A 25012-nucleotide genomic window follows, 5' to 3' on the forward strand; every position below is an offset into this window, starting at 1 on the left:
TTTGACCGCCTGCAGAAGGATGGAAGGCTGAGTCAACCTTGAGCTGGTTAGGATCGAACTCATGGCAGTAAGCAGAGTTAGCCTGCAATATTGCATATTAATTACTGTGCCACTACAGCTTTTAGACCTTTTCCCCAACTTCACTTGTAACTGCAGCCCCAATTTCTCCCTCTCTCGTTTTCCAATGTGATCTATCCTGCCGTCACTAAAACAGGATAATGTCTGGCTGTTGAACAAGTGTTACAAAAACATGAAACATTTTAGAGACGGCCAAACATTTTACTGAATTAAGCAAGCAAACTGTATGAGAAGCTCAAGGGAGCTCCCACACAACTAACTGTCCATGACAAAAAGAGAAGCCACAAGGAAATGCCCAGTTAAAATGTACTCAACCCCATAATAGTAATTCTATATTAATTCTGCAACAATCGAAACTATTATTTTGCATTTGCATGGAAGGTTCACAAGCTAGATCCTCCTAAAGCAGCACGTGGTTGCATCCTCGGGCTCATGCTTCTGAGCCATGCCATAGTGTCTCCCAAGCTTTCCCCGGAACGCTGCCTTCTTGCATCAAAATCACAATTAATAAATTGTGCGTTGGTGGTCTGATACTCAGAAAATCTTGTGTAAATGATCTTCAGTTTCCAGTGAAGTCTTCTTTCTTGGTGAGTTTCTGTGACTGTTAACACATCGGATGGAAGTTGATTTGACTTTACCTGCAGTGCTTGCTCCTGAATGTCTCTGAACAACTCCATATCTTTCTCTGCCATGACATCTGGGCCTCCTAGAAGCCACTCTTCATTTTCCTGTTTTCCATCCCAGCCATCCTGATTGTCTGAAAAGAGAACATTTAGAACGCCTTGATGAATTATCAACACTTTAAACAGCAAGCAAAGCAATTTCTCATTAAGAAAAATGACATCTGTGCCTTTCCTTGCCTTCTAACAAGACAATCATATCCCACCTTAATTTTGGCAGAGAAGAAAAATCTTTGAGAAATGAGAGTGCTTTTCTTTCTTCTAACCCACCCAAATTCCTTCCTCAAAACACTCCTCTACCATCTCTCTTCATTTATGACAAAGCCTCTATTTAACAGACAGGGTAATTTCAACCAGTTTCCGATGTCAAGAGAGGCACCTGTTCACCCTGGGTGAGTTCAAATCACCAGGACCAGAGGGATTACACCCCAAGGTTCTGAAGTAACTGTCCTATGTAATCTCAGAACCACTGAACTATATCTTTCAGAGATCCTGGAGCACCAGGGAACTACCAAAGGATTGGAAAAGAGCTGGTGTTGTTCCCATCTTCAAAAAAAAAAAAAAAAAAGTGGGGGGGGGAAGTAGATCCAGGAAACTACAGACCTATCAGCCTGACCTCAACCTAGAACTAAGGAGAAATTTCCTGACAGTTACAACAATTAATCAGTAGAACAGCTTGCCTCCAGAAATTGTGGATGCTCCAACACTGGAATTTTTTACACTGGACAACTGGACAGCTATTTGTCTGAAATGGAATAGGGTTTCCTGCCTGAGCAGGGGGTTGGACTAGGTGACCTCCAAGGTCCCTTCCAACTCTGTGATTCTATTACCCAGATGCCCTTTAGAGTATTATTGACTAAAACAATAAATTGCAGCAATAAATGAAGATAATTATTTGCTCTGGTCTTCCTACGATAATACAACGGATTATTTCTAATGGATAGTTTTTAAACCTAGTTTCTTTACAGCAGTTCACTCTGATAATCTCTGAGTTCCATAAAACACAGAGTCAATATCTGTTGCTACCTGTGGGCCAATCCGAAGTGCTTAATTTCCTATTGTCCTTTCTCCTGATCCTATATTGCTGAGAGTAGTCCACTACTTCTCCTCGAGCTTTACGCCCATCAGGGGACGGGGTGAAAAATTTGGTAAGGCCATCAATAAGCCCTTTGGTTTTCTTGTTGAATTTCAAGGTGATGCTCGCATCTCCGCAGAATTCCAGACCATCGACTTGCTCCAGGTAGCCCCCTTCTGACGAGCAAGTGGACTGGCTGGATAGGGGGGTCTTACGCTTGCGACCTCGACCAGGTCCCGTCTGAACTTTGCTGAAGGGGGCTTTTGATCTGAACAAATAATTGGGAGACGAAAAGAGAGGGTATTAAATATCGGAAAGACGACCGCAAAATGTCAAACCATCGTGCAGACGGCATTTGACTCACAGTGTATATTTTCAAATTTTCTGTCTGGGCTGAGAATTATACTTTATAATCCCTGCAAGTTTACCGGAATAAAATCCAACTAGGGTCGATAATTCAGCGCAGAAAGTACTTCCATGTTACAGTGCAACATGGCACCTGGCTCTTTTGCATAAGCATAATATACAACAACCGCTGCAAATGTTGCACATCTTTTTTTTTTTTTTGCAAAATGTTAAAAATGTGTGTGTATGAGCAAGAAATGGAGAAGAGCATTGCCCCCTATAGTCAGCAATGACTGAGTAAAATGTTAAAATGTTTTTCTGAGCAAGAACCTTAGGATCTATAAAAAGGCTTCTGAAACATTTGTTTTAGTTGTGGACAAAGCTAAACATTCAAGGGTAGAATATCCCAGTATTTCCTAGAAAGTCCCAATCCAGCTGTTCTCTTTTCCAGAAGTCAATCTTCCAGAATAAGAATCGGTGTGCAATATTCTGCGTGTATTTTGGAACAGTGACATGTCTCTAGTTTTGCGCATCCCTGAATGAATCTTTATCTTTTACATCAGGGGTCCTCAACCTTGGCAACTTTAAGACTCGTGGGCTTCAACTCCCAGAATTCCTCAGCCAGCAAAGTACTTACGTTGCATTTTGGTTCTTTAATCTGTTTTTGGGGCGACCGATTGGGTTGGCATAACGCCGCTTAATCTGTGCTGCCTTCTTTTGGAGTAGTTTTCTTCCTTTTTTACGTGGCCGACATATCTGACATATCCACATGCCTGTAAGATATAAACCTCGTTGTCATGCCAGTATCTGCCAAAGGCAGAGCACCACGCTTCCTTGTTTGTGTTCCACATTTCTATCTTCTATCCAGACATTCTCACACAGAATATAAAAGAGCAGTAAAACGTGACAGGATAACAATGATAAAAACAGTAAAAACATCACCACCCAAAGAGAAAACTACCAAGAATAAATGTAGAAAATGAAGATGGCATACTAAAATCAGTGATAACGAGTTTCCTAGAAAACTCAGTTTTTAAATGCTTTCTCCGTGAGGGGAAGGCAGCCTGATCTCAACTGTGAGGCTGTTCCACAGCATCAGTGCTGCTGCCACACAGCAGGGCCTCCTCCCTTTAGCGTCCTGGATCTTCTGAAAGTGAAGAGTTAGTAATAGAGTCTCCCTATTTGATCTGATCCATTAGGCCAATGCTCGTTAGAGTCGGCAAGGTTAAAAGCAGCACCTTAAACTGTACCTGGGAACCAATTTGGCATCCAATGCAGGGTTGACAAAGCAGTGTTATATACTTCCAACAACAGAAGGCAAAAAAATATGCAAGCTGGTGCATTTTGGATCAATTGTAACGTTGGGGTAGTTTTTAAGGTCAGCCACAAATAGAGCACATTATGGAAGTCTAGCTAGTTTGCGATAAGCATGAGGATTACTGAGGCTAGGTTCTTGTGCCTGAAGTAGGGTTCCAACTGAAGCACCAGCTGAAGTTGGGAACCTTCTAGCTATGACGTCCACCTGCTGTTCCATCATGAGCTGTGAATCCAGAAGGATTCCCACATCATGAAACTGCTCCTTGACAGGGAATGCTTGAGGTGATAATGGAAAACTCCAGTGTATCCACAACAACTCAGGTTTTACTATGGTTTGGGTACAGCCTGCTCTCTCCCGTCCAAATCCTGGCAATCCATAGGAACCAGACAGGGATAGAGATGATACCACACCTTGAACCACTGAACATCTCCCAGCAGCTTCACACGTATATTAAAAGCAGGGAAGAAAATCTAGTCTTGCCGTTCATTTTCTTAGCAACTTTATCGTAAAGCAGTTTCTTTTATTGCCCCCCTGAAGCTCAAATGTGTAAATTGTTCTGCCGATCAGTTATATCCCGTGTGTTAAAGATTTTCCATGTAATCTGAGAAAATTTACCCCCTGTTTTGTAGCATTTTCAGCCCCCCCCCCTTACCTTTTGGCATCCTGGTCAAAGGGGGATCACAACACTCCATATGAAAGCCCCGATCACATGAGTCGCAAAATAACATATTATCCTGTAAAGCACAGAGGTTTCTGGTTAATGTCTTGTATGTGCACACTCAAAGAGTTACCCCCAGGGTGTCACCAAAGCTTTTGGCCGTGGTTCAGAATAGCTAAGGGAGCCATTGTGAATACAGTGGTTAGAGCAACTTCAAATCCATTTCCAGACACAAAAATTCATTAGATAACTTTGGATCAGTTACCTTCTCTCAGTCTAACCCCAGGGGCAGGCAACCTTGGCTCTTTTATGACTCGTGGACTTCAACTCCCAGAATTCCTGAGCCAGCCATGCTGAGGGGAAAGGGGGAGGTTTCCCAGCTGAACCATGCTGGCTCAGGAATTCTGGGTGTTGAAGCCCACAAGTCATAAAAGAGCCAAAGTTGACTACCCCTGGTCTAACACAATGGTTCTCAAGCTGTGGTCCGTGGACCCCTGGGGACCCGCAATGTCATCACAAGAGGTCCACAAAGGCTTGAAGAAATGTTGTGATTTTAATCTTGAGTTACGTCTTGGGAGTCCGTGGCCACAAAAGGTATTTAAATGGGTCCGTGAAGTAAAGATTGAGAACCACTGGTCTAACTATTCACAGGGCTGTTTGGGGGATAAAACTGGTGGTGGATCATGGTACCTTGCACTCTTAGAGGAAGGGCAGGATATAAATCTACCCACTGTAACCAATTTATTTATTTTATTTTCATCCCAATACATTTATTATTTTTACAAATAACTAACTCAAGGAGGCAAACATACCCAACACATTTTCCACTTCCTATTTTCTCTACAACAACAACTCTGTGGGGTGGGGTGGACTGAGCGAGAGTAACTGGTCCAAAGTCACCCATTCCTAAAGTGGGATTTGAACTCATGGTCTGCATTTCCCAGGCTAGTAGTGCCTTAACCATTAGACCAAACTGGCTCAATTAATAAATTTAGAGAGTGACTTCTTCATAATTACTCTCCCCCCACACGAATAAATAACTTATTTCATATGCCTTGCTCGTATAATCACAAAGGCCACCTTCTGTATGAAACCTTATGAAAATCCACACTGAACAAGACAGCCCCCCCCCATATAGAACTGGCTTTGTCATTTTTTCATTCAGAGCTGACTTCCGTCTGTAGTAGCTGCAAATTAGAAGTCCTTCTTGTTCACATTCCAGTTTGATTGGTTTACTGATTTATTATCATTCTGTTACTGATTAAATTGTCACAATGTTGGAAACAATATGCATTCCGTTAACTTTGAAATAATTTTGTCACAATTGTGACAAGTAACATATTAAACTAACAAGCGTGCAGAATAGTTTGTTAACGCTATTTATTTTATATATATATATATATATATATATATATATATATATATATATATCTTAAATAATGTTTACATAAATAAACATCAATAGGCAAAATCAGCCAAAATCAGCCAGGCTTCTCCACTGTGCACGTTAGAAAGGAAAGGTAAAAAGGATCACTTGGGAAAAAATACGAGGGCCACAAAAATGCTCTCGTGCAAACTAGCCTATCTAACGTTAGCTGCAGAACGACACAAAAGCAGCACTCGCATTTGATGATTTCAGAAAATGGCCAGCCCCACAGGGGATATAGTAGTTCTGCCCAGAAACATGCTGGGAGTAACATAATTGTGACAACTGTTTCCTGCAGTAAGCTCCAGCTGGACTCCCACCACACCTTGGGTCGGCTCTAGTTTCCAAATAGCCCCAGAGTATCTTTAAAGTGCTCTAACGTGGATGTTACAAAGGTGTGCGTGTGATTGTTGCTAAATCAAATCACAGAGGGCAGGTGCAAATCAGATGAATTCTGTAAAGGAGATTAGTCCAGGTTTTATCCAGGCCAAGATCATCGGATATAACTTCCAGGTAAACCTTCAGCTCAGATACTCACGGCATTTTTGCCCTGGTCTCGACAGGAACTGCAGGTTTTGCACTCAATGCACTGCCATCGTAAGGCCTTCACCCGAACGGTTAATTCTGGGGAGAACTTCAAGCAGGATGGATGACCTGTAGGTACCAAGGATGCGAGAGAATTCCACGATGCAAAGGAAAAACAGCAATATTTAGTAAAAGGAAGGCTACGGATCTAATGCAGTTCACTCTTGACTTCCGGAGAAGACTCCTAGTTGGTCAAAAGTGTTCAACACATTCTCAGCACTTTGCGTTAATTCACACAGGCTGTGCTTTCGCAAGGAAATGGTTTCTTGCCCAACAACTTTTATTTCAATTTTGTGAGGAAAATTTGAGTTCTAAAAGATTTTTGTGAATAGCTGAACCCAAATGACTTCAACGTGTCTGTGACTTACACATGATTTCAAAGTGCCATTCATACAACACTTGTTAAATTTATCTCTATTTTCATCTGCGTAGCATTTTGGGACAAAGAAACGCCATCTGGCACTAAAAATACTGCTCCTCATAGAACGATTTGTCATCAGTTTTGACCTTTCTTGCAACAGTTGTTGAGTAAATCATTACAGTTGTTAAGTTAGTAACAAGGCTGTAAAGTGAACCTGGCTTCCCCATTGACTTTGCTTGTCAAAAAAAGGATGATCCCATGACCTCAGGACGATGCAGCTGTCATAAATAGGAGTCCAAAAGCAAATTCAAATAGATAAATAAGTACTACTACTTTGGTGGGAAGGTAACAGTGCCAACAGCCTTGGTATATAATCATACTGGTCACATGGCCACAGAAACGTATTCGGACAACACTGGCTTCCTCAGCTAGGAAATGGAGACGAGCACCACCCCTAAAGTTGGACGTGACTGGACAGGTGAAACCTTTACCTTTTTTTTTTTCTCCTAGTCCTTGATTTACATCAACAACTAGGAGCAGAATTTGTTGCTAAGCAACACAATCATATGACTTGACCATATCATTTAGTGATGGCAATCTCTGCAGTCCCAGTTGTCACTGCTAATTGAATCTCCCAGTTGCTGGGTGAGGTGTGAAGCCAAAGTCAGAGTGAAAGCTGGCAGGAAGGTGAAGCTAAGTGGCTGCTGCTGGGCAAGGGGGGGGGGAGAGGAGGAGAGAACAAGGGTGTGAGAGGCACACGTTGGCAGGATGTGAGGGAGGGCACTTGAGAGGTGGGTTATGGAGGGTGCCTGGGGCGTGTCAATGGCCAGCCCAGCACAAGCAGAGGGCCAGAAGAGGTTGTGTGGGTGGAGATGATTTATCCCAGCAACTTGCAATCTTTCCCTGCCAGCTTCCCGGCTGACTTTTTGGAGAAGCTGGCAGGGAAAACTTGCAAATAGTGTTCATGTGATCACAGAACCGCAACCAGTCCTAAAGTGTGAGCTGATTCACAAGCACCCCGATCACTATCATAGGACTGTGAGAATGCTGAGATGGAAGGAACTATGAGGACCGGTCACAACTATCATTCATTCAGTGCCGTGATAACTTCAAGCCGTCACTGAACGAATGGCCGTATGTCAAGGACCTCTAGTAGAACAAAAATAGCTACGTTATCTCAACTAGAACTCGTAGACCCTGAACAACACGGACAATGGACAAGCACCTGGTCTAAAACACCGTACACGAATAGATTCGTGCACGATCTCCACTGAAACTCAAATGGAAATCCCTGAAGAGCTGGGAATTAATGCAGCTAAACAAGTGCTGACATCAGGCCCTTTTCTGCAACTGACACAGAATCACCTAGCCGTCAATGCAGATAAGAGCATTATGACAGTCCGAGGAAGACGTGATTATTCCCATTATCTTCAGAAATATTTACTTGCATTCAGGCCGAAGGAAGTACAAAGGCCAAGCGCAGGGGGGTTCCATCCAGATGAACAAATGGATCATCTCAGATGCGCCAACCCATGTTGGTGCCTCCAATACGTAGAATGTCACCTACCGCTATTGCCGCAATCGGCACAAGAGATGAGCTCCTCGGGTTTCTTCTCTCGGTTTTGTTCTTTTGTACCAAGGCAGAAACTGCAGATTGGGATTGGTTCAGCAACTGGCTGCAAGGGGGGGTGGGGTGGGGAGGGGGAGAGAGAACACAAGCTTCCATTAATTGGCATGTTTGCAAAATATTGCATAAAGGTACCACAGTAAAGAAGCACAACTTTCCCATCAGGTGAGAAATGTAAAGAACTTGGGGTCTAGGACTAGATTCTCACTTTCAAAGTCTCAGTACCTAACAATGAACACAAGAGTTAAAGGAAGCGAGGTCCAAATAACGCTGGCAGGAACAAACATGTAGAGAAAGTCCAAAGGAGAAGCTGGCCCAACATTGGACGCACATAATCCAGCCAGGATTCACGTCAGTAGTTTGAGAAGACAAAGTAAGTCAACGTTTCTGTCAAGAATCATTACAGTACCCACAGATGGCAACTAAGAATTGAAGGCAGCCGATCTCTAGGTGGGGCCTTGGGCAAATTATGTTCTCAGTCCTACTTTCTGCACTAGATTGTCACTAAAACAAAAGTAGGGGAAAAAATGAGAGACAAATGTGATTAGTGGTCACACCCTCTTTCCACATTCAGTATATGCTATCCCAGGGGTCTTCAAACTTGGCCCCGTTGATGACTTGTGGACTTCAACTCCCAGAATTCCTCAGCCAGGCACGCGTGCCTGGATGAGGAATTCTGGGAGTTGAAGTCCACAAGTCATCAAAGGGCCAAGTTTGAAGACCCCTGGTCTGGATCCAAGCCCGCAATTTCATCAAAATGGCCGACTGAGGAATTCTGGGATTTGGAAGTCCACAAGTCATCAAAGGGCCAAGTTTCAAGACCCCTGTGCTATCCAGTTGCCAGATGTGACCAAGAGCTTTCTTTTATCGGGCTCAAAATAAATGAAAGCTCTCTATATTTGTACCATGGAATGGTACAAATGGAATGCATGGCATAATGACTGTTATAAAAAAGAAGCGATTTAACATTTAGCTGCAAAGATTATTTTCCTAAAATTTGATAGTTCAACATCCCATAAAACCGCCTAAAGATTGAAAAAGTCAGGTCATAAAAGTAGCTCCAACTTTCCCAAGCTGGCTTTCTTCACATCCACTAAAGCTCACATTTTAATAAATACCATCTATTGTAGAAGAAATACAAACTGTAATCCAGCAGTAATAAACTGTTCAACATGCCTCAGGTATCTGGAGCTGGGGTGGAGACTGAGATAGCAAAGATTTTGAATAACTAAATGATTCAGAGTATCACCAGCAGATGGAAGAGCAGACAGCTCTTTACATCAGCCATATCAATCGGTTTCTTGACATTATCAGCAATATATCTTGCCTCAGTGTAACTGGTTGATCACAATGTCATCTGAAAAGGAGGACGACTCCTAAAAAAACATCCTAAAAAAGCAATATTAGCTGCAAAGTAGAGATGAAATTACCATGTCCAATTGTTGATTCTGCAAATATATAATACTAGGACAGTATTCTTGAGTTGTCTGTGTGCTGATTCTAGATGTCCCCCCTTTCCTCATTCTCAATTATGAGACATCCAAGATCTCAACTCACCCCATCCAACTAATATAGATGGATTTCTAACAAAGATACTAATAAATAGTGAGACGAATCAGGCTTGATTCAAACTAAGCTTCTCCCCTTCTTGTTGATGTTAAATCTGATGCCTAAGGGGCATTTCACCAAACTAAATATGCAGGAAGATCAGAATGAAATGTTTAAAAGATGCAAGTTGATGTATCATAGTACAGCCAGGAAGGAAGGACTCTAACCGCTAACAGATCCGTTCCACCAAGTGGGAAAAGACAGCAATACGTAAATTTATCTTTTGCAAAAGAAAAAAGAAAAATTCTTTTCGAAAATTGAACAGAATTGAAAAATTCTTGGAAAAGATCAAATCAAAACTGCTGCTGTCCATCTCACTTTTTTATTTCACTTCACCTGGACTCTTTTCTCCATTTATTCTGGTTAGCTAAGCGACAAATCAGCAACTCTGAAGGACAAATAGGGAAAGACTCACAACAACGGAGGGTAAGAAGAACATTTTTGAGAGTGTAAAGCTTTCCTCTAGCTGTCATCCCTAAGGGAGTTACCGAATAATAAACTAACAGTTTTACAAGTGAAATCAAGACCAGCACGTTTAGAAAAGGAAGTGTATTGAAGGCTACCAGGATACAGTTAGGATACATGTAATTCCAAAGAATAGGCAAGGAAGCCATGGAGAAGAGTAATATTTTGAATCAACTATTATAGGAAGGGGTATAAGATATCCCTGGTGATATATATAGGCAGCAAAGAAATCTAGAGACAGTGAGGAAAGAAATAAATGTACACAACTGAAGATCTGGGTTAGGGTTAGGGTTACGGATGTTTAATTGAGTTATAGTTATTAGGTTGATAACATTTTTATTTTTAGTGATTTTTAACCGTTAATGTTGGCAATTATGACTAGTTGAGACTTTATTAATTACGTTTATTCACATAGATGAATTTTATCTGTTTATTTATCAGTAGGAATATGGTTACAGTTAATCTTATTTTAAAATGGTTGAGTATGATATAAATCATGTTTATTTACTATCATGATCCAAACGGTAGCTTGTTTGTTAAAGCATGAGATTATTGTACCTACCCTTTTCCCATCCCAATTCCCCATCCCCTTCCCTCCCCTTACCTGTACTGTTCCTATTTTTTCCTCATTCATATAAATCTAATAAAATATATATTTTTTTAAAAAAAAAAGATCTGGGGAAAAAAGACAAGGGACAGCGGCAGCCAGAGACTTTGGCAGACATTCAACTCTCTCTGCTGTTTTCCTTTCAAGCACATCTATCCATGTAAATGTCAGTAGAGCCGAAGGGAAAATGGGGGGAGGGAACAAGGAAAGGGGAAGAGTCTGAGACTGAAAAAGAGTGAGACCGTTTTAAGGGTTGCCAGCTTCTCAGCACATCACACAAAAGCTGTCTGGGAAGCCCACTTGCTCAACAGAAGCAAAGGCTATAAACTGTTCCCATAGCGAAGCACAGAAAAGAGAACAATTTATGGAAAGGAAGGTTTCATACAAAACACACAGATGTATACATGGAGGTAGCAGCCAACAATTCTCTTCTCCGGGCAAAGAGCTCATTTCATTTATTTTGGGAGTTTCTAAGTCCAGATGCAGACAGGAATATCAAACTCCTGCTTGCAAGAAAGAGGTCCTTTTCCACCTTATGCAATTTGCTGCATTTGTTCCATTTCCATCCTTCGGCTTTCTTAACTGCATTAGGAACACAACAGAAGGGGAGGAGGGAGCCATGACAGTCTGGGCACCCAGTTTAAAAAAACAAGACAGCCACTCATGTTCACACACTAAGTACCTGGAAGCAAATTTACTTTTATGTACTCGGAACACAGGTATGGAGTAGAAAGTCACTCTGTGAGGGCAGATATGATATTTCTCCCTTTTATATATCGCTCTCCCTCTGTAGAAATTTAACCTTGGATGCATCGTCCTTCAAAGCATTTACTTAGATCATCAAAAAGACATTCCTAATTCCTTGCGTTACTATTAGTGCAGAATATTGTGGTGGAGACAGGTTGAGAAGAGTGGCAGTGAAAACACCCCAAGCTGACTTCCTGATATTGACCCTCCTTTCAGAATCACCAGGGCCTTTATACAGCTTGTGTGCAGCTGGCAAATGTTTTCATTTGAACATCCCCTTTTAACATCTCCAGATTAAAAGTATCGTAAATCTCAAAATGCTCTGAGAATGACTCTGTCCTTGGGCAACTGTACCCTTGGAGACTGCAGAATCTTTTTAACATGCAGAGATTTTGTAAGATCAGACCCCTTTTTTATCTACGACTGCAGGATACGGAAAACACCACTCAGTTCTGACATTGGGTCCAGAGCCTCAGAAGTGGCTATGAGACATTCTTTGGGGAATCCATGTACTTTTAAAAAACATTACAGAGAACCATACTTGCTTGACTCAGAGTAAGTTCATAAATGCCTGTAATCTCACAAGTCAAGCATTTCTTTTTTTTTTGCTTCAGTTCTTCAATTAAACAAAAGATAACGCTTGATCCATTACACTAGTCTTTTACCAACTGCCCTCCAGATAGAGTTAAACTACAACTCTATCTGGCAGGCATTAAGGTTATGCTTAGTAGTCAGCCTAAGCATAAGATTACTTGAATCTCCAGATGTGCCTGACTACAACCTCTATCATTCACAACAGCATGGAGAGTCTGGATCTGCATGAGAAAAGCTGTAGTTGAACACATCTCCATGTTCAGTAGGGCTAGACTTGTCTTAGGCCAGGGGTAGGCAACTTTGGCTCTTTTATGACTCATGGACTTCAACTCCCAGAATTCCTGAGTCAGCGTCCATGAGTCATAAAAGAGCCAAGGTTGCCTACCCCTGTCTTAGGCTAATTATTCTTCAATCTTTAATGCAGCAGTGTCCAACTTTGGCAATTTTAAAACTGGTGGACTTCAACTCCCAGAAATCCCCAGCCAGCCACAGATCTTAAAGTTGCTAAGGTTGGATGCCCCTGCTTTTAAGACTGCTTCTAAAAACACGCCATTGAAAGAGTGTGAATTTTTCACCACTGAAGACTGCTTTCTCAAATCCCTAATCTCACAGCACTTTTAATTTCCTCTATCTTGAAAACATAACAAGGTAATGGGGTTTCTTATCATCACTTCAACTGCTGTCTCAGGGTGAAAACAATTGTTATGAATATATTTTCCAACTACTTTGCATTCTTCCAGCAACCAGGATGACAGCCAGGTAAATAAATAAAATATGCAATGAAACAGATGTTATATAAGAAAGCAAATTAACAACAGGATGTAACAGCCCAGCAGAAACAGCTCACAGCTACTGAAACATGGAATGGAAATAATATCAGCATCTAATTGTAAAAAAATTGCTTAATATTATTGGTTCTCATAAGTAGATTCACTAGGGCTATAAGGAGAGAGAGAGTTCATAAGCCACAATAAGGACATACCTCTTAACTGTTTTCAGTCATGAACAAAAAAAACTGAAGTCAGAATAAAACAAAAATTGTGTCAGAATAAAACAATTTCAAGCTCTGATCCACTGCAGGAAAGCATCTTGGACAAAAAAATGAATTAGTCTTCTTTTGAAACCCTCTAAGGATTTTTTTTTTCCTAAAATGAACAATGTTGAATATCAAAAATGTTCCCACTAAAAATCCATGGATTAATCTATTAATCCACAATACCCTGAATACATCCACTTCATCATGGAAGGGTTCCTTCCTTCCTTCCCTCCCTCCCTCTCTTTCTTAATTTATATAACTGCACAACTCACCCACAGGTGGTTCCAGGAAACTTTCAATATTTAAAGAATTTAAAAGATCCATCATCGTCGTCATCTTCCCTCTCTACCTCCCCCTCCCCCCATGGCAGTAACCGTACAATCAAATCAGCCACTTGATCGGATCCATTCCCATTTATGGTCCGCAGGCCTGCTGACAAAACCATGTTTTGATGGTCTTTCAGAAAAGCAGCAGGGTGGAAGCCAACCCTACCTTGAGGAGAATGAAGTTCCATAAATAAGGGACCACCACTGAGAAGGTTCTTGTTCATAGGTCCCATTAGATGACAATCCTTAACCAATGGGACCCATATCATACCCTGCCTTCCTGCCCCGATGAGCCGGGTCATTGTAATAGGGGAGAGGTGATCACCAAAACCTTGAATTTTACCTGAAGCAGATCGTCACCCAGCTCAACTCCCACAGAAGAAGTAACACATGAGCAAGTCGGGTTTTGCACAACACTATTTAGGCCACTGCATTCTGAATTAGCTGAAGCTTCCGAATACTCTTCCAGGACACCCCCATTAAGAAAATCCTCCCATTTCCTTCAATTTATTATTATAATTATTCATTTTCTCTTATTACTATAGGTTGTCCTAGATTAGGGGTAGGCAACATTGGCTCTTCTATGACTTGTGGACTTCAACTCCCAGAATTCCTGAGTCAGCATGCTTATGTTTAAATAAAAGTTGTATAAATTGCACAGGCTTAGAAGAATGTACCTTGCAGCTGAATTTTATTAGCAAATCATAAAAAATTTGAAGGGAAACATTTGGGTAGATGATCATAGCAGAACGGAGTCCTGCTTCACATATTTATACAGTACAGGTAGTCCTCAACTTACAACCATTTGTTTAGTGACCGTTCAACAGCACTGGAAAAAGTGATTTATGACTAGTTTTCACACTTGCAACCCTTGTAGCCTCCTTATGATCACCGTGATTAAAATCCAGACACTTGGCAACTGGCATGTATTTATGACAGTTGCACTGATCTAGCATTATGTGTGAATTGCCATTTGTAACCTTTCCAGTTGGCTTCCAACAAGCAAATGGGAGAAGCCGATTTGCTTAATGAATGCACGATTCACTTAATAACTGCAGTGATTCGCTTAATAATTGCAGCAAAAAAGATCGTAAAATGGGATGCAACTCACTTAACTCAGCAACTGAAATTTTGGGCTCAATTGTGGTCATAAGTCGAGGACTACCTGCATAGTAAAGAAGGAAGTAGACACATAACGCGATTTAACCTTATGTAGGAAAAAGCCAGAGTGGGCTGCAACTGTCACTGCAATTAGTCTCAAGCTATACTGTACAGATCTTTAAGCATTTTTTAAATTGAAAGTTTACCATATTTGTTCTTAGAACACTTTTAAGAGATACCCAAAAAATACTGTTTTGAACCATGGCTAATTGTTACTATCTACAGTCCTCATAATTACTAATAAAAGGGAACAGGCTCATCATTGGGAGGTGAAGACAGGGCAATTAACAATTTTTCTATACCTTGGTCATTCTTAAATAACCCAGCAAATAAATCTGGAAGCTAATAGCTGACAAAGAATAACAGCCATGATCTCCCCCATATTGGCAGATTGAACGAATCACCTTTCAATTAACTCCTCCCTACTTAGTTAGCTTTAATAAGCACAGACGGAAAAGGATGCGTTCAAGTCTATTAAAGAGAGGTTATGCCAGCACTAGAGTCCATTAACATTGTAATAACTGTTTTAACTGAAAAAATGTTTAAGGTATTATCTATAGCTGGCTGAAGATGCCTTGTGCTTTATCCGTTAACACTGGACTATCTTTGCAACCTTTTTAAGTTTGGTTCCTACAGCAACTCCTTGAATCAAATAAAGGCTGCATTTTCCTACGACACCTTTTTTTGGGGGGGGGGGACCTCAGCTCCTGCATCTTTACCTAGATGGGGTCCCTTACGGCCTTTCTGACTAAATGCCAATAGTGTGTCATGTTCTTTGTTTAAAATTCCAAGCCGGGCTAAGCTTCCTCCTGTTGCTTTGTTTCTTGTCACTATTATGGAAACGCACAAATGGAGACCATTTAACCCAATATGTTGTGTTTGTTATTAGGAATCATTTCACCTGTTTACCAACCCAGTGAAGAAAATTCAGACTAATTTTCTGGCACTGAGGTTTCCAGAGTTACGCACAGATGGCGGCCATCTGTTCAGATCATGACTCTCCCCTGTCAGATAAACAAGCTGGAATACAGCAACTCATCTGATCCTGCTCTGCTTGGAACAGACCCTCCTCAAAGGGGTGAGTCTGCTCTCATCTCCCTTCGGTCCTCCAGCAACCACAAATAATTTTTTGACATTGGCTCCATCCAAAACAAATATTCCACAAGCAATATGTATGTTTTCTGCTAGTTAACTATTGGCCTCCAAAGTTTCCTTAAGAGGAAATGCAATATTAATGATATGGAAATGTAAAGACCAAGAGATTACTTTGATACTGTCAAAAAGTCACCTGTCTTTTGAAGATTTTTTCCAAAGTTTATGCTAGACATGCCATTAGAGATGAGTGACCTACTTCTTTAAAATATTAAAAATTCCAACAGAACGTTGCAAACGTTAAAAATTCCAACAGAACGGTGCTTATTTGTGTGGTTTTTCATCCCAGATTAAAATATACAGTATTAACCAGGTAGAAATGTAGAAAAATGTAGAAAAGAAATCAAGGATCAAAAAAGCTTTTTGAAAGAAGATGATCATTATTAGGCAACTAACTTTTAATATGAAGTATATCCTTTGAGAAAGCAATTCCATCATTTTGAGACTTCTAAATCTTAATTAAATGGAGGATACTTAAGAAAGGAGATATTTTCTGCCCTGAATTTGGATTGAGGCATGTCTTAAAAATGTATTTTGTCAGGAAAATCCAAACAAAATATCACACCAATAGGAGAAAAGGATAAATTATGATTATAAAACTATTATATACAGTTTTTTCTGTTAATCCCTTCCCACACTTTGTCATGTTTAGCTTAGTTAAAGATCAAAACTGATATACTGACGCTAAGGGAACTGCATGGAGAATCAACATGCCAGGCAATACCATAATCTCTGATTGTGTAACAGGGGCAAATAGTCTTTGAAACTCACAAAACTGCCTGAATCATTTTTAAAGGTAGCTTCATTCGTCCAATTTAATTTGGTTTGTCTTCCAGTAGCAGCGCTAACTGATAAGACAGCACAACCCATCTTAAATAGGATTCACAGCATAACCTGGATATATTTCACATATGAAGCTCATCTTAAAGGAAAGTATGATCTACTGGCCCAATGGCAATCATAAACATAAATATAAAAACAGAACTCCTCATCTGGATTTAATGAAAGGAAGAATTATCATCAGTTCACAGGAACTTATATCCAAAAACTATTTCCTCCAGATGTTTCTACATACGTATAAAATCATAGTCAGGAGGATACTGAACCCTTAGAACAACCATTATTGAGAATAGGTTTTGCATAACCGCAGATAGGAAACCTAAGACTCGGAAAATGGCAAGAACCTCCATAACTCAATATCCCAACTTCCAGCCTCAAAAGTGGAGAACAAAGGAATTACAAAAGTGGAACAAGCGATTTAAGCCATCTAGTCCAAACAAATAAAAATGTTACTTCACACATCTAATCCAAACAAATAAAAATGTTACTTCTATCAACCAGTGTCTAAATAATGTGAAATTTAAATAAAGCAAGGAGAGTAAACAAAAAATAGTGGTTTTATAGCAACTAACTCTACTTTCCTATGGGAAAAAAGCAACTCACTAGTGCCTTCAAAATGCTGTGTAAAACCACGTAATGTTTCAGTTACTTCTATTCTTAGTCTACCCCTACTGTGAGCATGCAATGTTCCATTTCCTCTACACGATGGTTGTTGGCTGCTGCACCCTTGTTTAACACAAAAGGTACCTTTCAGTTTAGGATCTTTCATAAGGAATTTTAAGGGACTGATAACGCTACGTCAACAAAAACTAAAATTAGAACTAGGTTTTAAGAGACACTTCGCTACTGTAAACCTCTCGATTTTTTTTTTCTTCCTGCTTTTTTCTGCAAGTGAAAAGTCCTTTTTTTAAAAAAAACAATCAAGTGTTGATCACTGGTTGCATCAGGAATTGACACCTGGCATGTCACCTAAGCTTAATCTCCTAGGCTGAGACAGAGGGACTGGCCCAAAGTCACCAAATTGAACTAAACTCACAATCTCCTGGTTTCTGACCTGGTGCCTTAACCGGTAGACCAAACTGGCCTCAAGACTTCAACCTTGATCAGTTTTCTAAACTAAAAAAAATCAAACTAAATATATTTTGTCTTAGTTTAGCTAAGGTTTTAAGCTGAGTCTATAAATAGCTACTCAAACATAATTAGAACTAAATCAACGGGAGCTTGTTAAGAGGACTATAGATATTGTATTGCAGGTTGCATCTTGAAAAGACTTCGTCCAAAGGTTCAGAAGACCTCTCCTGTCAAATCAGAGAGGCAATCCCCAGCATTATGAGTACAGATATAAATAGCTAGTTTATTTCCTCCCTGGGCTAAGCAGTACTATTGGCAAAAGGAACTGCAGCTGTATTGCAAACTACGGTACTCTCATTAGTAAGAACAGAAATTATTTGAATTATGCTCTCTTATGACTAAAGATTTCTCTGGCAGAATGGTTCATTTAAAATAGCTCTAAGCAACCCATCCAAAAATGCCAATAAAGCAGAAGATTTTAATAACATTGCGCTATCTTACCATTTAAAATGGATTTAAAAAACCGGTGATTAAAAAACAGATTTTTTAAGAGACAGCCAATAAGAGAAACTTGTAATGATCCCGTTTAAAATGAAATCTGAGCACAAATACGTTAAAATACAGACACACAGAATCTTTTGGTGAAACACTGCTTTACCCAATTAAGCTTCTAGAAGATTTTGCATACTGAAAGACTAATTTTGCTGGGATTCACAAATAAAGCCAAACAAAAATCCTTAATTCATAGATGCATTCAAAAAATAGTCTGTGGTTCCATAATGCAAATGGGCTGCATGACAAGAAATCTGAATTGTATTTATTTAAAATATAAAATATGCGGTTATTAAAAACATTTTAATTGTAACAGCAAATTTGTAACCTATATATCAAGTGACAGTGCCTAGCTAACCTTGGGTGATCTCAGAATGGAACCAAGAGCAGATCGGGATTTTACTTACTGTAGATGGGAGACTACCAAGCTACTGATTAGGAAATTAAATCAAATCAGTCTTTATTACAGTCATAGACCAGCAGAGATCAAGACTTTTTTAAAAATACGCTGGAAGTAAACTACCTTATTTTCTCAGAAAACTACACTGGTGTTTCAATGAAATCACTGCAAATTGAGTTTGACTCAAATGAAACTTTATCATGCATTTTATTTATACGGTAAATTGTCTGGATTCATTTTATAAAATCAATGTGTTTTATTACTGCTTCAAATATTTGTGTTCTAAGATAGTATAGATCAGGGGTAGGCAACCTTGGCTCTTTTATGACCCGTGGACTTCAACTGGCTCAGGAATTCTGGGAGTTGAAGTCCACGGGTCATAAAAGAGCCAAGGTTGCCTACCCGTGATATACATAATTGAGAGCTAGGCTACACACAGCAGGATTTGAAACCAAATGGGCAGAAACATACATTACCAAGTCCTCCTCCATATGGATCAACGTCATATCTTTTGTTCTCTCCATAAGACTAGTGAAATGTCGGACACCTTGCCATATTAGTACAAATACTGTCAAATGACACAACTTTTTTCAATAAATCAAAACAGCTCTCTATTAAGTTAAACTATCAAGTCAGAAGAGCAAAAACTTATTACTGACATAACGTAGTATCACGAAACTCAGGAAGCATATTTACTCAGCACTTTTGAAGACCCCAAAAGCAAAATGATGCACCCATTCATAGGTGTGAATTCTACCCTTCTTCGGTTACTTGCTATCAAAATCGCTCTGCACAAAATCTGGCATGTATAGACAATCCTCGGCCTACGGCCACAATGGACCCCAAAATGTCATTGTTAAGTGAGACATTTGTTAAGTGAGCTTTGCCCTGTTTTATGACCTTTCTTGCTGCCGTTAAGTGAATCACTGCAGATGTCAGTAACACGGCTGTTTTGTGACCTGGTTTCCCCACTGACTTTGCTTGTCAGGTCACAAAAGGTGATCACGTGACCCCGGGACACAGCAACGTATATAAATATGAACCGGTTGCCAAACATCTGAATTTTGATCACGTGATTATGGGGATACTGTAAAGGTCGTTAACTGTGGAAAATGGTCATAAACACTTTTTTCCAGGGCCGTTGTAACTTTGAATGTTCACTAAATGAACTGTGGTCGAACTATTGCTGAATTTGTCATAAAATGGGCAAAACTATATCTTTCCCCACGTCATTTTTCCTGGTTCTTCAATCCCCAAATAGTTTCATGGCCGTCCACAATAGTAAACCTACAGTTTCACTTTCCTTTGGATATTGTTTAGAGAAAAAGCAGAGAGGAGATATCCTGCAAAGTGGCAGAACAGTGTGATCCTGTTTCCCGCTCCACTAATTTCAAATTCTTAGAGAGAAACTGCTTTGGTCCTGACTCAAGGGAAGCGATGGCTATGAACAGCTCAAATAGAAACGGAAATGAATAGCTTACAAGTGACCAATACCAATGTTTTACTTCTCTTGTTTTTTTGGCAATCGTGATTCTATCAAGTGCTAGTGAAAGCCCAGTGACACATACAAGACTTTGTCAACCTTTTGACTTCAAAATTACAATAGTCAAAGGACGTGGCTGAGATCTAAAAGAAGCTTGCTTAATTCACTAAAAAGTCTGGAAATATTAAAAGACTATATTCCATGGAAGATGGATACACATCATTCTCCTCTGGGTCATCATAATCTCAAAGACAGGTTTTGTGGGCGGGCCATGCAGTTTTGGGCTCTCGTTATTAATGGCTATTATTCTAGAACATGTACTTAAATTTGCAACTGAAATTTTAGAACAACCTTATCCAATTTGGTGCCCCATGTTATGCTAGAATTAAGATGATCCCAAGAGTCATCTTAATTTTAACAATTCAAAATTGTTTCAAAGGACATGCACAGAACAGAACTCAACAGTACCATCACCCCACCAGTAATTCTATAGAATCAGAAGCATTCAAAAACTAACAGCTTTGACACTCCATGCAATATTTTATGTTACGCTGGATTACTGACTAAGAGTGACTCAGAAAACATATGTAGCACATGCAATAGGGTAAGCAACCAGGCAATCTCCAGCTGCTTTGGATCAGAATTTTTCTAATGCCTTGCAATTGAACATGGTGTCTGGGCTAGTTTGCAAATCCAAGATATTCAGACTCTCACCAAAGGCAAAGAAAAGTAAATTGCTGGTAAATTGCTGGAAATAGTTCAATGAACAGCCAAGAAATAAGGTAAGTATGAATTACCAAACAAGCAAACGTGGAAGATTTTCTACTTCTTAAACTGGAAAATTATAGTTAAAAGCTAGGGAAAATATTAATGCCCTGGCAATCATAATTTATTAGTTCGTCTTGGACAGGGAACTATACTAATGGAACACTTCCTGGTTTGTTTGCCAGTTCATGAAAAGAGTGAAGGCATTCTCATATTTAGTTTAGGTTATTAAACTGAAATACAATGATCCAAACAAAGCAATATCATCTAACCACTGTTTCAGGTCAATTAAGTTTTGAATCACAAAGAGTTGTCTTTATGTCTTGGCACAATACATTGGCTCCCATGCAATGAATTGAGCTATTAGCCAATATAAACATGCATTCTCCATAATTTACTAGATGGTGTTTCTTTTGAAGCATTGGGGGCCAAAGAAAACATTTACTTTGAGAATTAGGAGCAACTATTTTAGAGGTTTTCCAAAATATAAGCATATACAGCTGCTAGACTGTCCTAACATAGGTCCCTCCAGCTGTTATGGACCACAATTTCCAACAGAAACAAACAGGAGTTCCAGACACAAAATATCTGAAAGCACTCAGTTTCTCAAATAATTTTCCCTAAGGAATCATATATCACTCTTTAAAATAAGGAAACTTTTATTCTACAACACCTTTCAGAATGCTGCTATAATTTAAAATATTTCATTAGAAAGTTTCAAGACTGTCATACGTTAGATAATTCAACTGTATCTGAAAAATGGCAAGATCATTTTACAAAAGAACTTGAACTCAACCAGCCAACATACACAAAATAGTTCTGCACATACAGTATTTACTGTATTTTAAATTTTACAGTATTTAGCAAACAAGTATTTCTGTACAAACCACACCATAGTTCAGCTTACAAGACAGTAGTATTTCTGCAACTTATAGTAAGTAAACTTTGTAAAAATGATCCCACACATATTTTTTCTAAAGTTGTGTTGAACAGCTGGCAATGAAAGGGCTAGGGAAATTCACTCTGAAAATTATGTTGGATTATTTATCTATTTACAGGTAGTCCTCAACTTACAACAATTCATTTAGTGACCGTTCAAAGTTACAACAGCACCCAAAAAGTGACATCACCATTTTTCACACTTACAACTATTGCAGTATCCCACGGTCACATGATTAAAATTCAGGCGCTTGAAACTGGCTCATATTTAGGACGGCTGTAGTGCGCCAGGGTCAGGGGATCACCTTTTGCGCTCTTCTAACATGCAAAAAGAGTGGGGATCATAAAATGGGGCAAAACTCACTTAACAAATGTCTCACTTAGCAACAGAAATGTTGGGCTCAATTGTGATTATAATTCGAGGACTATCTGCGTTTGTTTTTGGCAGTGCCTGACTCCACACCAACTCTGTATTAACCTTACAAAACACATCAGCACAACTATGAAAGGAGACGAAATGTATTAGACAGACAGCTCCGTAGCTCAAACACGAGCGCTGTGTTTCACTGTTTAAGGACCTGAACTTTTAAGAAAATATTACCAAGAGGCTCTTTGTGGGCTTCTAAAACAATGTTAATCAAAATATATGGATTTCCAGACTGTTCCTTTATGTTACACTTTAAAAAACAACCATGCTCCTTTCACAACACCATGTGAAGATGCTCCAAGGAGTTACAATTGAGAAATTAAACTGACAGATAATAAATTAAGTGCCGGTGCTGCTTACGCACCAGCAAAAAGCATGCAAAAATATTCGAATGTTCTCCAAGGTGTATGGCACTACCTTCTTGAAACAGTTCGATAAAGAGGCAATTATTTTGGATTATGCGGATTTGGAACAGCATCTGTTTACACTAGGTTTGTTTTTAGCAGCTTGTCTGGTAGCCCACAAGCAAATAAGAATTCCATGACGGTGAGTGACAAGTCTGGTGGAGAAAAGATTCTTCCCTCATTCACTTGTTGCTTCCCTGATAGCCATAATGAAAAGAAACATCTCTATATACTCTAATCAGCAAAGAAATATAAACTAATTACTGCACTGGCCAGCAATCCCTAAAGTCTATAGAATGGAATCACATATGGCCTAAGAAATAGTTTTAAACATAATTTGCTGAATAAATCCCAATGGTAGGATCCAGGCAATACAGGACTACAGAGCAAGTCATATAAGCTATAATATACAAAATATAGTTCCCCTTGAAAGGGAAGGATTGTAGGTTTCCAGAAACTTCCCTTTAAACAAGACAGTAAATGTAACAAGAATCACTCTTGTATGTTCAATAGTTCAGATTTGGTGATAGAGGATTGCTCGGGCATTTTCCCCCAGACCGCATCCGATTGAGAAGAAGAGGAGAGGGATAAGTAAGTAGAAAGATGGAGGAGAGAGGGAGGGGAGGAGAGGAGGAGGAGGTAGAAGGAAGGGGGAAGTGAAGAGATGAGAGGGGGACAAGGTCTGGGGGGAAATGGGTGAGCAAGGTCGGAATTTGTGTGTTGTATTTTAACTTCTTACGTATCTGAATGTTTTTTCTTATGATTGTAATGAAAATAAAATAATAAAAATTTTAAAAAAAAAGAGTCACCCTAGCAAGGAGATAGGCAAATAAGACTTGAGAAAGACAGAACATAAATCTAACAAATAAACATCCTCCCCAAAAATGTAAACAGGGTTACACAGTAATATTTGTATACATATAAATCTATTAGACTTTACATTGGCAATGTTCATTCTTGGATTTCAAATCTATCAAGACTCAAAAAAAAATGTGTTAACTTTAAAACTGTCAACATAATTGACATCCTGTATACAGAAAAATCATTCAGAGATCAATGGTACTTTAAAAATCAAGGAGACCTTAGAATGACAACATCGTGCATGTTAAGCTATATAGCAGACGCAAGCCCCAGCTTGCTAAATTCTCTGCCATAAGCTACATCCTTGACTAGCAAAACTCTTAATGGTTACATTGCTGTCCAACAGGTTGCCCAATACTATCCTTACTCAATGTAAAGGTGAGCTGAGTTTAGGAGCCAACTATCTGTCATCCAACAAGCTTGGGCTTAGAAGAAAATGGAGTAGCTTTCCAACTTCCTTCTGAGGACACTTCGCTGTCAACTTAACTGTTACAGACTATTACACCACTTCCATTGGAGTTATATTTAAAGATCATCAAGCAAATACCACACTCAAACTTTCTTCTCTTGCGACTGTATCAGATTCCCAATTTTATCCTCTTCCTACTTCTGAAAGCAACGGTGCTTTAGGACTAGTGAAAGGGATTCAAGTGCATACTAGGACTGTGCAATGCTTTGGATCTGAAATACTCCAGCTGGATGCCATTGTTAATGTAGTGCCATCTCTGCACTCTTTAAATCAGCCGCATCCTTTCCTAGGATCACCCTCTGCAGTTGCTGTGTGATCTCAGGAAAAGTCATAACTGATTATGAGTTACAGGCAAGTGCTTTACTGATGCTCCAAAATACCTTTTAGGATTTGACTCTGAAGCAATGCATAGCCCTTTACTTATTACCCTAATGATAATCACTGAATAACACTAACAAGGAATCAATAAAGATTAAGGGAAGAACAACAGGGCAAAGTATGTTCATCACACCACTTAAAAACACTCTGCTGGTAACCAGGGACTAACCTAAAAGTATAAATGCAGTTTCAGAGTTGGAAGGGACCTTGGAGGTCTTCTAGTCCAATCCCCTATTCAAGCAGGAGACCCTATACCAGGGGTAGGCAACCTTGGCTCTTTTTTGACTCGTGGACTTCAACTCCCAGAATTCCTGAGCCAGCATGGGGGAAACTTTGGCCCCTTCATGACTCGTGGACTTCAACTCCCAGAATTCCTGAGCCAGCCTGGCTCAGCTTGGAAACCTCTCCCTTTCCCCTCAGCGTGGCTGGCTCAGGAATTCTGGGAGTTGAAGTCCACGAGTCATAAAAGAGCCCAGGTTGCCTACCCCTGCCCTATATCATTCCCAGACAAGGTAAGAGTTCAGATAAGAGTTCTGTTTCAGGAAAGATTGTAATAGCAAACACTGAATATATT

At 39.7% G+C, this 25012-nt stretch overlaps 1 protein-coding gene across 1 annotated transcript in view; it reads right to left on the reverse strand.

Annotated features, from left to right (window-relative positions):
• Nucleotides 1–25012, reverse strand: part of KAT6A (lysine acetyltransferase 6A) — a 47364-nt gene that overhangs the window by 19120 nt on the left and 3232 nt on the right. The window contains exons 3-8 of the mRNA XM_039366844.1: nucleotides 8094–8202; nucleotides 6119–6234; nucleotides 4149–4230; nucleotides 2816–2951; nucleotides 1785–2101; nucleotides 717–835 (exon numbers count right to left, since the gene is read on the reverse strand). Coding sequence (XP_039222778.1) covers nucleotides 717–835; nucleotides 1785–2101; nucleotides 2816–2951; nucleotides 4149–4230; nucleotides 6119–6234; nucleotides 8094–8202 — 879 coding nt within the window. The remainder of the gene's footprint in view (nucleotides 1–716; nucleotides 836–1784; nucleotides 2102–2815; nucleotides 2952–4148; nucleotides 4231–6118; nucleotides 6235–8093; nucleotides 8203–25012) is intronic.

The sequence above is a fragment of the Crotalus tigris genome, unplaced genomic scaffold (genome assembly GCF_016545835.1).
Source record: "Crotalus tigris isolate CLP2741 ecotype Arizona unplaced genomic scaffold, ASM1654583v1 scf7180000020455.750797, whole genome shotgun sequence".
NCBI lineage: Eukaryota > Metazoa > Chordata > Lepidosauria > Squamata > Viperidae > Crotalus > Crotalus tigris.